The following is a 14,455-nucleotide window of genomic DNA, read 5'->3' on the forward strand; positions in this document are numbered from 1 at the left end:
GATCAGTCTGTTGAGTTGGCGGACGTGTTCCTTGTTTGGCTCTGCGGGTAACTGTCTGTAGTGTTCCTGGTTGTTGAGTTGTTGGTCTACTTCTTTGCAGTAGTCCGTTCTGTTCAGTATGACGGTGGCCCCTCCTTTGCTGGTTTGATGACGATGTTGCGGTTGGTCTTGAGAGCGCGGATGGCGTTGCGTTGTGCTTGGGTGACGTTAGGGGCTGTCTTGTGAATGCGACTGATGAATCTGGCATTGACACAACTCCTGACGGCTTGAGCATACATGTCGAGTCTAGGGTAGTAGCCTTCCGGAGAGGTCCAATTCGACTCTTTCCTCTTCGTTTGCCGCACCGCAGATTTCTCGGTCTGCTGTTCCGGTTCATTGGTAGTCTCCTTGGGTTTGCTGTCGGCCTCTTGGGGTCTGTGGAAGAATTCCCGGAGCCTCATTCGCCTGATGAATTCCTCCGTGCCTGCCGCGAGACTGATGGGGTCCATTTTGGTGGTGGTGCAGAAATTGAGCCCTCTGCTGAGGACTTCGATTTCGTCTGGTTGAAGGGTGTAGTCCAACAAGTTGACAATAGATTTCCCTGTATTGTTTTCTACTGTGATACCAAGGGAGGCTTGGTTGCTGCTGGTGGTGATGCCGGGTTTCTCAAGCTTCCTGTTCTTGGTTACCTCAGCACTTTGCTTTACCGCAAGCCCACGGATAACCTCACGATGCTCCACGTCTCCAGCTTCCACCCTGAACACATTAAAGAAGCCATCCCCTATGGACAAGCCCTCTGTATACACAGGATCTGCTCAGACGAGGAGGAGCACTCGACTCATCGATCGACAGTTCCAACGCGCCACAGCAAAAAACCGCACCAACCTCCTCAGAAGACAAACACAGGACACAACCGACAGAGTATCCTTCGTCGTCCAGTACTTCTCCGGAGCGGAGAAACTACGACATCTTCTTCGCAGCCTCCAACACGTCATCGATGAAGATGAACATCTTGCCAAGGTCATCCCCACACCCCCACTACTTGCCTTCAAACAACCGCGCAACCTCAAAACAAACCATTGTTTGCAGCAAACTACCCAGCCTTCAGAACAGCGACCACGACACCACACAACCCTGCCATGGCAATCTCTGCAAGACGTGCCGGATCATCGACATGGACACCACCATTACACGTGAGAACACCACCCACCAGGTACGCGGTACATATTCATGCGACTCGGCCAATGTTGTCTACCTCACACGCTGCAGGAAAGGATGTCCCGAAGCGTGGTACATTGGCGAGACCATGCAGACACTGCGACAACGAATGAACGTACATCGCACAACAATCACCAGGCAGGAATGTTCCCTTCCAGTCGGGGAACACTTCAGCAGTCAAGGGCATTCAGCCTCTGATCTCCGGGTAAGCGTTCTCCAAGGCGGCCTTCAGGATGCGCGACAACGCAGAATCGCCGAGCAGAAACTTATAGCCAAGTTCCGCACACATGAGTACGGCCTCAACCGGGACCTGGGATTCATGTTGCATTACATTCATCCCCCACCATCTGGCCTGGGCTTGTGAAATCCTACCAACTGTCCTGGCTTGAAACAATTCACATCTCTTTAACCTGGGGTTACCCCTATCTCTGGATCTGTAAAGACTTAATTACCTGCAAATGCTCGCATTCTAAGCATTGTCTGGCATCTCTGACTTTGTCTATATATATGTTTCTGGAACATACCTCTTCATTCACCTGAGGAAGGAGCAGTGCTCCGAAAGCTAGTGTTCGAAACAAACATGTTGGACTTTAACCTGGTGTTGTAAGACTTCTTACTGGATTGGAAAGATCACCTGCTCCATTCGCCTCTCCCTCTGTTTTGTTCTGTAGTAATGTTGTAAAACTTCACAGGAGCGCCACTTGACACCAAGCCAGGTGAGGAGATATCAAGACAGATGAAGGATGGAGGCTTTAAAGCAGCTTAAAGCAGGGCAGAGAGATTCAGGGAAGGAATTCCAGAGCTGAGGGCCTCAGTGGCGTGTCACCAATAGTGGAGTGATGGAAATCGCGATGTGCGAAGGTCTCGGAGGGTTTTAGGGTGGGAAGTGATTACAGAAATAGGGAGGGGGGTGAGACTCGGGATGGATTTGAGAATAAGGACGGGAATTTTAAAATTGGGGCACTGTCGGACCGGGAGTCAATGTAGGGAAATCAAGGGCTGCAGAGATGGGACAGGAAGTGGAGTTGATATAGCAGATCAGCCGTGATCTTCCTGGATGGCAGAGGAGGATCAAGGGGCCATTTGGTGTCGTCTTGCTCTTATTTCTTATGTGGACAGAATTGTATGCTCATGAAGAGGAGGTGTTCAAAGAAGCAAGTATATCACTAAAATAGGCTGGCACAGGTCACATCACAGCTTGAACCGTGCTCAGATTTTCCTCAAATTTACTCATTCATCAGATGTGGGCCTCGCTGTCTAAGCCAGCATTTATTGCCAATCCCGAGTTGCACTCGAGGGGACAGTAGTGAGCCGCCATCTTGAATGGCTGCAATGCGTCAATAGTGCGTTCTGACTTACAAATTTGTTACAAGTTACCATACAAATTTGTTCTTTTACTGGAGGCTGCTGCTGATTGCTCTGGGCAATGCCTCTCACCCAAGACACACTTCTTTAAATGGGTCGTCAGAATTGCCATTGAACAAAGTCCAGCAAGGACGGGGTTAATCGTGACTGATGCGAATGCTTCACTTTCACGTTGCCAAACTGTACCAGCAGAGTGACAATTTTACCGTTCCCTTTCCCAACTGCAGTCAGACTGCACACAGGCCTTGCTAGTGTAACAAGCTGGATTTGTCTTTGAAAGATCTGGCAGAGACTTGATGGGCTGAAAGGCCTCAGTCTCTATGATTTCTAACCAGATGCTTGTCACATGGAATTCCTGTTACTTGAGTTTGCAAGCCAGTGAGCATGAAGTGACAATGGCTGCATTCTGCCCCATAAATGATTTCTTATTTTTCTCTCAAGCAAACAAAGCAGCTTTTTGTAAAATGCCCGCCCTGACTTGAATAGATTTCACGGAGATTCAAATTTCCCATTTGAAATCACACTGGCACCTCCACCAGGTAGTCCTTGGGGAGAATCGGTTTTGGCAAGAGTAATGACGTACCTCCTCTGAAATGAAAATTCAGGCCACTGAGGAAAAGCTTTTCTTTTTAAAAAAAAAAGGAGAAACCTACGTTTGGGGCTGAGGCTAATAGTTTCTTCCTTACAGGCTCCAGCTGTGGCTCAATTGGCAGCACAAACCAAATCAGAAGGTTGTGGTTTTCAGTCCCACTCCAGAACTTGGAGCACAAACAAATGCAGAGAGTAGAGGTTAATGAAATGAAATGAAGATTGCTTATTGCCACAAGTAGGCTTCAATGAAGTTACTGTGAAAAGCCCCTAGTCACCACATTCCGGCGCCTGTCCGGGGAGGCTGGTACGGGAATCGAACCGTGCTACTGGCCTGCTTGGTCTGCTTTAAAAGCCAGCGATTTAGCCGAGTGAGCTAAACCAGCCCCTAAAGGCTGGCGATCAGGAAAGAATCACTGGGCAGATCAACTCTCCAGTATTCAACCACTCCACAGGACTGGGCCAGTATATCATGACATTTCTCTTGACCTTTTTGGAAAATGTCTGTCATTTACAGCACAGAAACAGGCCTTTCGGCCCAACTGGCCCTGACTGGTGTTTAAGCCCCATCCGCTCTTCACCTTCATCCATCCATCTATCTGTCTATTCCTTTCTCCCTCATGAACATCTCCAGCTTCTCCTTAAAGACTTGTTCATCTCTTTAGAAAATGAGTGTTTTATGTTCAAAATGTGGGTGTGATTGAAATGGATGTGTCTTTAGTTTAACCTGTGCTCCTCAGGTTGTGTTGAACAAAATCTTTGAAGGCAGCCAGTAGAAAAAATGCCAATCTGGATGTACTGCTCATCATGCTGGCTTTGTACTTGGCCCCCTTAACTTGTGGTGCAGTGAGCTTTTCCAAAATGTTTAACTATACCAATTTAATAGTGTCTGATTATGGATGTTGGAATAGTCCTGGCTCCATTGTCTTCTCTTTCCCTTAAAGTGTAGAGAAAACAAAGATCATAAGGCCATAAGAAATAGGAGCAGGATTAGGCCTTTGAGCCTGCACCACCATTTAACAAGATCCTGGCTGATCTAACACTCACTATTTCTGTATCTCTCCGTAACCCTTAGTTCCCTTATTGATTAAAACCTATCAATCTCAGCCTTGAAAATGTTCAAGGACTCGGTCTCCCACAGCTCCCTGGGGTAAACAATTCCTGATTCACCACTCTTTGAGAGAAGAAATTCTTCCTCAAATCCCTCTTAAACGAGCACCCCCTTATTCTGCGACTATGCCCTCTGGTCCTACACTCTCCCATGAGTAGAAACATTCTCCCAACATTTACCCTGTCTAACCCCCTAAGAATCATATGGGTGCGATTTAACTAAATGGAAGCAAAGTCCCACAACGAGCGTGTTTCCCGGCGCTCAGCAAGGCCGCATGCAGCCCCATATTTTGCACCGAGGAGCCCCACCCGCCAGAACTCCTCAGTGTAACAAGAGATGGCGTCTCGATGTCTGGAACCCCTGACGTGACCCCTGACCCCCCCCCCCCCCAAGCCCCAGCTCACTATGAGGGGGTCCCTGGGCCCCCCCACTATGAGGGGGTCCCAGGGCCCGCCCCCGCCACCCTGCCCAAAGGGCATGCACCTGGAGGCCTCCGATCCCCTGTGGGACTCCCACAAGCGCCGTTCCATCTGGTCCCCGTTTGTGGAGACCAGAACTGAACGGCACTTGCCCGAGATCTCCGAGGCGAAGGGGACAGATCTCAACGTCTCGGGAAACTGCATAGTAAAGTGAGACTAGCTGTCTCACTCTAATATGCATATTTGCAAAAAAGTGATCCTGCCCACTGTGGAAGTTGGATCTTGCGAGACGTTGCGAGCTGGTAGATCACGGGAACGGGGTCTCCCGGCTTCTAGTGGCTATGTTGCGCCACGCGGCTTTTCGGGCACAACATGGCCGTTCGATTGCACTCATATGTTTCATTCAAAGATGCAGCGAGTAAAATAAAAGGTAACCAAGCTCGATGGTAAGAGAGCTTATTGCAACAGCACCTGGCTGTCACTGCAGCCGATGTTACAGGCCCAACTTGTTGATATTAACTGTGTTTATATATCTGTTAAGAGCCGATGCCTCATCTTAATAATAATAATAATAATCGCTTATTGTCACAAGTCGGCTTCAATGAAGTTACTGTGAAAAGCCTCTAGTAAGGGACCTCTTGTAAGGGAAACAAGTTTGGTCGAAACAAAAACATAATTTATTTTACAACTATCATTTACAGCTCCAGTAGTTCCCTATTGGGTCTTCACTGGTCGGTGCCTTACTGGCCGACTCTATTTGTACAAAGCCAGGTGTTGTTAAGGGTCCCCCGCCCACTTATCAGAAAGCTCGTATTCTGCAAGGTCCACGGGGTAGTTAATCATCCCGACCATGTAAGACCCGTGTGGGTTATAACACTTCATATCACTACTGCAAATCCCCCACTCGCCCAGTGCTGATCAGTTTGAGAATCACTGATTAAATGTCAGGCAGACGGTAGCTAATGCAGCCAAACGTCGTTACCATGGACACAAGAGGGGCACTACCTTCAACCCTTGTGTAATACAAGTAGGAACAACAAGACAGAGATTAATTGCTGACATGAAATTCTCAGATAAGCACCTGCTCACGTGAGATAGGTCATGCATGGTTTTTGCGAGCAGACACTGCCAGGGTACTTACAAGTTCCAGGCTCCGTGGGGCTGGGGGTACACAGATGGTCATTACCTGCAAATCACACAAAACAAAAAGCAAAGGTCAAGATCATTTATGATGAAAATAGCTGGGTAACAAGCTCATTTTGCTTTTCCAAACACCAGCCCTTCCCAAATTCTGCGCATAGATGGAACTACAGGAAGTGTTTCTCCCTCCCTGACTGGCACAGCATGAGCATCATTGAGCCCTTGTATAATTGACCTTGCCCTTGTATCCCTTAATTAGTACGTATTTTGGGGTGTGTGGGGACGCAGGACGAGGCAAACTGGAAACATTACTTTGTGCACATTTCCTTTACTTCGTACTGGGAGACACCCTTCAGGACCTCACCCAACTGTGAGCCTTGGCACACTATGCTGCCAAGGGCATCACAGCTACCATCATCCTTCCTTTACCCAATGTGGGCAGGAGTAGGAATCCTGGCTAACCATCCCGCTCCAATCCATGACACCCACAGTTGCCGCCAGCCTTGCCACAACAACATTGTACATTCATATAGCAGCTTCCTGAAAATGTCCACGGGTGTTTCACAGGAACATTATAAAACAAAATTTAACACTGATCCACAAAGAGAGGCGGATGAGGTCCGATGACCAGAAGCTTCATCAAAGAGACAGGTTTTAAAGAGTATCTTAAATAAGGCGAGCAAGGCTGAGAGACAGGGAGGGAATTCCAGAGCTTGGGGTGCAGGCAGCAGAAGGCACCGGGGATGGAGAAATTATAATTAGGAATGCACAAGAGGCCAGAATTAGAGAAGCACAGATATAGAACATAGAACATTACAGCGCAGTACGGGCCCTTCGGCCCTCGATGTTGCGCCGACCTGTGAAACCATCTGAAGCCTATCTGACCTACACTATTCCATTTTCATCCATATGTCTATCCAGTGACCACTTAAATGCCCTTAAAGTTGGCGAGCCTACTACTGTTGCAGGCAGGGCGTTCCATACCCCTACTACTCTCTGAGTAAAGAAACTGCCTCTGACATCTGTCCTATATCTACCACCCCTCAATTTAAAGCTTTGTCCCTCGTGTTGGTCATCACCATCCGAGGAAAAAGACTCTCACTGTCCACCCTATCTAACCCTCTGACTATCTTATATGTCTCTATTAAAACACCTCTCAGCCTTCTCCTCTCTAACGAAAACAACCTCAAGTCCCTGAGCCTTTCCTCGTAAGACCTTCCCTCCATACCAGGCAACATCCTAGTAAATATCCCACAGCATTGTGGGGCTGGAGGAGATTGCAGAGATAGGGAGGGGGAGGACATGGAGGGATTTGAAAATAAGAATGAGAATTTTAAAATCAAGTCATTGCTTGACTGGGAACCAATGTCAGCGAGCACAGGGGGTGATGGGGGAATGGGACTCGGTGTGAGTAAGACACGGGCAGTAGAGATTTGGATGACCTCATGTTTATGGAGGGTACAATGTGGGTGACCAGTCAGAACTGTGTTGGAATTGCCGAGTCTGGAGGTAACAAACGGCTGAATGAGCTGAGACAGGGGGCGGAGACCAGTGGTATTAGAGGTGGAAATAGGTAGTCCCAACGGTGGAAGAAATATGCCACCAGCTGACTTGGTACAGCCTGGGAATGCCTGGAAATAACTGCAAGTGATAAGTGATATTATCATGGGAATGTTTAATGCACTGGGACCAAATTCCTCTTCCACTTTCAACAGCCGGGTCATTTAAAATGGTTTATGCCTCTGCTAAAATAGCAAAGAGACAATTTGATCTGAATGCAGCTTGTCACTGCAATCCTGAATTCTTAACAATGGTGTTAGTTAATCATTCCTCTCAGTAGGAAAGTTCCAGATTACATTAACATTGATATACAGAAACAGTCCATTCAGCCCAACTGCTCTGTGACATTGTCTATGCTCCACTCAAGCCTCTTCATCTAAACCCATCCGCAGTTCCTTCCAAGTCCTTGCTTCTGAGCTAATCACAGCAATGAGTTTAGTGAAACAAATCAAAGAGTTTTGGATGGTCATTTGGGTGATATATGGGACTAAATATCGGAAAGTGCCTATCCTAAAATGCACATGTATAAAGCACAGGCAATCAATTTAGGGGCAGATGAGGGCAGCATGGTGTCGCAGACGTTAGCACTGCTGCCTCATGGCACCAGGTCACTGTCCATGTGGAGTTTGCTCATTCTCCCCGTGTTTGCATGGGTTTCGCCCCCACAACCTGTGGTAAACACGACGAGTGATATATTGTATGTATTACGGCACTGCCCGTGTATTACAAGTACGACGGTAAATCCCTGCCTGCTGGCTCCTCCCAGCAGGCAGCGTATAAAAGTGTATGCTCTCCTGCGCTGCTCCCATTCTGGTTCCAGCTGCAGGAGGCACAACATCTTGTGCAATAAAGCCTCGATTGTTTCACCATTCTCGTCTCGTGGTCATTGACAGTACATCACAACCCAAAGAGGTGCAGGGTAGGTGGATTGGTCACGCTAAATTGCCCCTTAATTGGAAAAAGAAAATTGAGTACTCCAAATTTATATTTACATTTTTTATTTAGGGGCCAATCAGAGTGCCAATGAGAGTCGCTGAGTGGCAGCAGTGACACTGAAACTGGCACTAAAAATGCCACAGGGAGCCTTGGTAGTCTTTGAGCTGATTTTACTCAGTCTTTTTTCTATGGAATAATCTCTGCCTAATGAAAACCCACTTTGGCCCGTGTGTTCTGCTGGTGCCTGAGCACTGTGCAAAATTGTTTCACAAAGTGACGGTCACTGAATCTGAACCAGTAAAGCATTATGACAGATTCACATGCTAAATGGACAAGTAAAAGACACGTTTTCAAGTGTGTCAGCTAGCCTTTCAGCTTTTCTGACAATAAAACATAAACTGATTTAAAAATGTGGCGCCCTGAGGATCCGTTTTCCCATCATGGGCGGGATTCTCTAAAATCCCGGCTATGTCACCACGCCGGCGTGAAAACGGGCACCAACGACTCCAGCCTTAATGGCCCCTGAAAGTGAGGAATTCTCACCTTTCTAGGGGGCTAGGTTGCTGCCGGAGTTGCCCCGCAGCTTCAGCGGTGCAGAACAGCCTGCGCGAGTCCGCAAATGCGCAGAACAGCCGGTATATTTTCATGCATGCACGGAACGGCCGGCGTGATAAGGCGCATGCGCGGGGGCTCCCTTCTCCGTGCCTGCCCCAGGGCAATATGGCGGAGCCCGACACAGAGTAAAGTAGGCCCCACGGAACCAGCCCGCCCGCCGATCGGTAGGCCCCGATCGCGGGCCAGGCCACCGTGCCCCCCCCCCCCCCCACCTCCAGGACGGCCCCCATACACTCACCTTCCAGGTCCCGCCCAGGATTCTCCGACCCGACACTCGGTGGGAGAATCCCGGCCCATGCCTTCCAGAAAGAATGCACTTTCTCTCCCCTCAATTAACATTGCTGATATTGTTGATGCTTATTAACCTGACGTGAGGCCTGAGTGAGGCCATTCTTAGTGCAGCCATCACTGGGGGCTCGAAGATAAATTGCCAGTTTTGCTGGAATTTTTGGAAAACTGTGTGCTGTTGGCCCCAAATCCAGGAGGGGCAGGGTTGAGAATTGTCCCAAATCTCTCAGTTGCGTTTGGGGATTTTTCTTATTCGGACGGCTGGGGAAGCAGTTATAGTTCGATGTCGAGGCCAACAATACATTCAACGATTCAGCCGACGCAGTGTGACAGGTTGTGATGCCACAAGAAATCAGAGCAGTGTGCGGGCGATGGGCACAAATCAGTTGGGTGGGGTTTTCCATGCCGCATATTTGTTAAAAAGCCAACTACACTGTCACACCTCATGACTTACTGACTGACAGGAGATCACTGGAATGCATCAAAAAGGGGGTGGATTTGTGGCAGCACGGTGGCACAGTGGTTAGCACTGCTGCCTTACGGTGCTGAGGTCCCAGGTTCGATCCCGTCTCTGGGTCACTGTCCGTGTGGAGTTTGCACATTCTCCCCGTGTCTGCGTGGGTTTCACACCCACAACCCAAAGATGTGCAGGGTAGGTGGATTGGGCACGCTAAATTGCCCCTTAATCGGAAAAAAGAAATTTGGTACTCTAAATTTTTTTTTAAAGGAGGTGGATTTAACAAGTGTTGTCAAATGCAGCGTGGGAGTCACACCAATATATAACTCACATCTTTTTTTTCCAGGAATATCAGTGTTCAATTGCCTTGGTGTGCAAATTGCTTTCCGATCGCAGGCCAGGCCACCGAATGACCCGTTCGCGCCGCCTGCTCCCGCCAGCACAGAGGTGGTTTAAACCAAGTCGGTGGGAGAGGCCTGACAGCGGCGGGACTTCGGCCCATCGCGGGCCAGAGAATTGGCGCGGGGGGCCCGCCAACCGGCGAGGCGGGATTCCCGCCCCCGCCGATTCCCGGGTGGCGGAGAATTCTGGCCACGGTGGGGGCGGGATTTACGCCGGCCCCGGGCGATTCCCCGACCCTGCAGGGGGGGGGGGGGGGGGGGGGGGGGGGGGGGGGGGTCGGAGAGTTCCGCCCCACCTGGCCCATCATTTGACTCTTTGAAAGAGTAACCAATTGAATCCCATTCCCCATCTCTTTTCCCTCCAGCCATGCGTATATTTCCTTTTCATAGGTATCATTGAAAGTTATTACTGAATCTGCTTCCACCGTCCTTTCCACCAACACATTCCAGATTGTAACATCTCGCTGCAATAACAAATTGTCTATATCTCCTGTTATGGGCCAAGGATTAGAGAACACCAAAGTGTATCATGGAGTTCACCTGACCCACAACGTTTAATAGATTGTCGTATGGGGAGCACAAGGCCCACTCTACAGGTGTGGTACAGCAGAAATCTACAGTACTTTTAAAACAAAACCATGTTTATTTATGAATCCAGTTGACACTTTATAAACCCACAGTAAACATCTTAATAACTATCAACACCAATAATCCCCACAGATTCAATATTCTATAAGTAAACCTTCATAACTTTCCTAACAACATCCATAAGTCCAAAGGACCCATTTTACAGAAAGACAGCAGGTTTAAATTTTCTACAGAAACAGATATGACTTTGAAATGACCCAAATGTACATTCTTTCGCTTGTAGAGATATCCATATACATCTGCTGGCTTTCACTGCAGCTCTCCACTCTGGAAACGAAACTAAAACACACATACACACACCAGCTTTTGTTCAAAGCAAAAGTAAAAGCAGAATCACAGCTCAGCTCCACCCACACACTGACATCACTGCAGCTATTTGATAAACAACCATTTCTTATAGGTACATCCACTACAGCCATTTGATAAACATCCCTTTCTTAAAGGTACATCCACTACAGCTATTTTATAAACATCCATTTCTTAAAGGTACTCTCACATGACACTCCCCCTCTGGTCTTTTTGCCAATTATTTTAACTCTATTGATGCCCCTCTGGTTAACGGCCTCCTGCCACTGGAAATAATTTCTCCCTGTTACTCTACCAAACCCTTCACAATTTTGAACACCTCAATTAAATTAATCTCCCCTTGACCTTCTCTCTCTAAAGAGAGGAATCTCAGCTTCTCAGGTAACTGAAGTCTCTCAGCTCTGGTACCATTCTATATTCTACATGCAACCCGTATAGATAAATCCCCAGATTTCATTTCAGGTTTTTGATCAACTTGGGTAGTTTAACCCAAAGCAACTCAATTCTAGTTGCAGCTGGTAGAATATCCACCTTTTATGCCATAACATTGTACAAATAACCAAGGGCAAAATGTCTGGCATTTTCTGAACAGCCAGATTACTGCTTTTAAACAGCAGAGTGTTCTGCTTGTACAATCAGCAGCTACAATTAGCAGACATCATCCAAGAACTGACCACCGTATCCCAATTTTCAAAGTTCCTGAAAAACAACGTTCCAACTCGAAGTGGCAATTCAACTCCAAGTGATCATGGGCTGAGCTTACTCCCAGACTTAACATTTGACCATGAGCAATGCCACAGGAGATCTCAGACTGATCTGACACCTAATTTTCCCACAGTGAATCACAGGTACCATAACTAAAAGACTTCATGGAGTATTGTGCGAACAGTTATTGCTTTCAATTAAGGTTGACAATCTGGCTGCACTGTCAGAGATATCAGGCGTGATTCAACTAATTGGCAACAAATTCCCATAGCGAGTGCGTTCAGCCGTGTGTTTCCCGCCGACTCGCGTTGTATAAGAGGCCTCAGCGGGGAACGTGTGGTTGAGGCCTCACATAGCCCGATTTTGTACACTGGGGAGCTCCACTCGCTGGAACTCCCCAATATAGTGAGAGATAGGGACAGCATGTCTCCCTCGAAGTGGCCCTGACCTTCCCCCAGTCCAAACAGACTATGGGAGGGTGGAAAGTCCCCGGCGCCCCCCAACACCCATGCAGAGCACCACCAGCCCAATCGCGCAAACACAAAAAATGCCAGCTTGGCACTGCCCATGTCAGGTGGCAGTGCAACCGGGGCACCTTTACAGTGCTAGGCTGGCACCCAGGTGGCACTGCCAGGGTGCTCAGGTGACAGCAGCACCCTGCCCAAAGGCCATGCAGCTGGGGACCTCCAATCCCCTTGGAGACCTCCATGAGTGCCATTCCGTCTGGTTCCAATTTCTGGAGACCAGTGCTGATTGATGCTCGCCCGAGGTCTCTGAGGTGAAGGGGATGAATCCCAAAGCTTCGGGTACCTCGGGGATCTGTACATGTCTCGCTCCAATATGCAGATTTGCCAAAACGTGATCCCACCCATTTACATCGCAATGTCTCACGAGATTGAGTTGGATCTTAAGGCGTTGCGAGCCGGATAGATCCCGGAGGCGTGGTGTCCCAACTTTTATTGGCTATGCTGCGCCATGGCGAGCTGCTTTTCAGGCGCAACGTGGCCATTGGATCATGCCAGTCATCTTTTGGCTGAGATGTTACACTGAGTTCCTATATGCTCTCAGGGATGGACGTAAACAACCTTCTGGGGTACTATTGGGCGGCCAATGTGTCAATGGTGCGTAAATGGGTGATGGAGGGGGGAGGGGCGGCGTGGAAAAGAATGGAGATGGCGTCATGTAGAGGTACGAGCCTGGGTGCCATGGTAACGGCACCGTTGCCGCTCTCCCCTAAGAGGTTTACCACGAGCCCGGTGGTGGCGGCGACCCTAAGAATCTGGGACAGTGGAGGCGGCATAGGGGGGAAACAGGGGGCTCGATGGAGGCTCTACTGGGTGGCAACCATCGGTTCATACCGGGGAACAAGGATGGGGGATTCAGGGGGTGGCAAAGGGCGAGCATCAGCAAACTGAGGGACCTGTTTATTGGCGGGAGGTTTGCGGGCCTGGGGGAACTGGAAGATAAATTTGGCCTTCCCCAAGGGAACATGTTCAGATACTTGCAGGTAAAGGCGTTTGCTAGGCGACAGGTAGAGGGATTCCCTTTGCTGCCCTCGCAGGGGACGATGGACAGAGTGCTTTTGGGGGTGTGGGTCAGAGAGGGGAAGGTGTCTGACATCTATAAGGTAATGCAGGAGGTGGAGGAGTCGTCAGTGGAGGAGCTGAAGGCTAAATGGGAGGAGGAACTCGGGGAGCAGATAGAGGACGGGACTTGAGCGGATGCCTTGGAGAGAGTCAACTCTTCCTCCTCATGTGCGAGGCTTAGTCTCATCCAATTTAAGGTGCTGCACCGGGCCCACATGTCCGTGACTAGGATGAGTAGGTTCTTTGGGTGTGAGGATAGGTGCACCAGATGTTCGGGGAGTCCAGCGAACCACGCCCATATGTTCTGGGCATGCCCAGCACTGGAATAATTCTGGAAGGGGGTGGCGGGGACGGTGTCGAGGGTGGTTGGATCCAGGGTCAAACCAGGGTGGGGACTCACGATTTTTGGAGTTGCGGTAGAGCCGGGAGTGCAGGAGGCAAAAGAGGCCGGTGTCCTGGCCTTTGCGTCCCTAGTAGCCCGTTGAAGGATTCTGCTACAGTGGAAGGATGCGAGGCCCCCAAGCGTGGAGACCTGGATCAGTGACATGGCGGGATTTATAAAACTGGAAAGGGTCAAATTTGCCCTGAGAGGATCAATACAAGGGTTCTATAAACGATGGCAGCCTTTTCTGGACTTCCTGGGGGGGGGGGGGGGGGGGGGGGGGGGGGGGGGGTGTGTTCCTTGTTGTAGTTTCTATTCTGTAACTTTATATTGTGTTAATTTGCATTGTTGTTAAAATGCTGTGTTGTGCATGGGGGTGGGGCGAATGTTTGATTGTTAATATTATTGTTATTTTTGGTATTTTACTATGGTGCGTTATTGTTGTATAAATTCAAAATTTTTCAATAAAAATTATTTTTTTTAAAAAAGGGATGGACGTAAAAGATTCCATGACGTTATTTTGAAGTGGAGCAGGGAAGTTCTCCCTGGTGTCCTGGCCAGTTTTTATCCCTCAACCAACATCACTAAAACGGATTATCTGACCACTATCATATTGCTGCTTGTTGGACATTGCTATTCACAGATTGACTGATGTGTTTCCTGTATTAGAAGTGATTACACTTAAAAGGAACATCAATAATTTTTTCCCAATAATGCTTAGAGCAGCTCAGCCAGAACATTGTCAGTTATG

At 48.7% G+C, this 14,455-nt stretch overlaps 1 protein-coding gene across 1 annotated transcript in view; it reads right to left on the bottom strand.

Moving 5' to 3' along the window:
* The window catches only part of LOC119958190 (tensin-2-like), a 381,277-nt gene that overhangs the window by 172,785 nt on the left and 194,037 nt on the right, over window positions 1-14,455 (bottom strand). The window contains exon 4 of the mRNA XM_038786559.1: window positions 5,822-5,866. Coding sequence (XP_038642487.1) covers window positions 5,822-5,866 — 45 coding nt within the window. The remainder of the gene's footprint in view (window positions 1-5,821; window positions 5,867-14,455) is intronic.

The sequence above is a fragment of the Scyliorhinus canicula genome, chromosome 28 (genome assembly GCF_902713615.1).
Source record: "Scyliorhinus canicula chromosome 28, sScyCan1.1, whole genome shotgun sequence".
In the NCBI taxonomy this organism is placed as follows: Eukaryota; Metazoa; Chordata; class Chondrichthyes; order Carcharhiniformes; family Scyliorhinidae; genus Scyliorhinus; species Scyliorhinus canicula.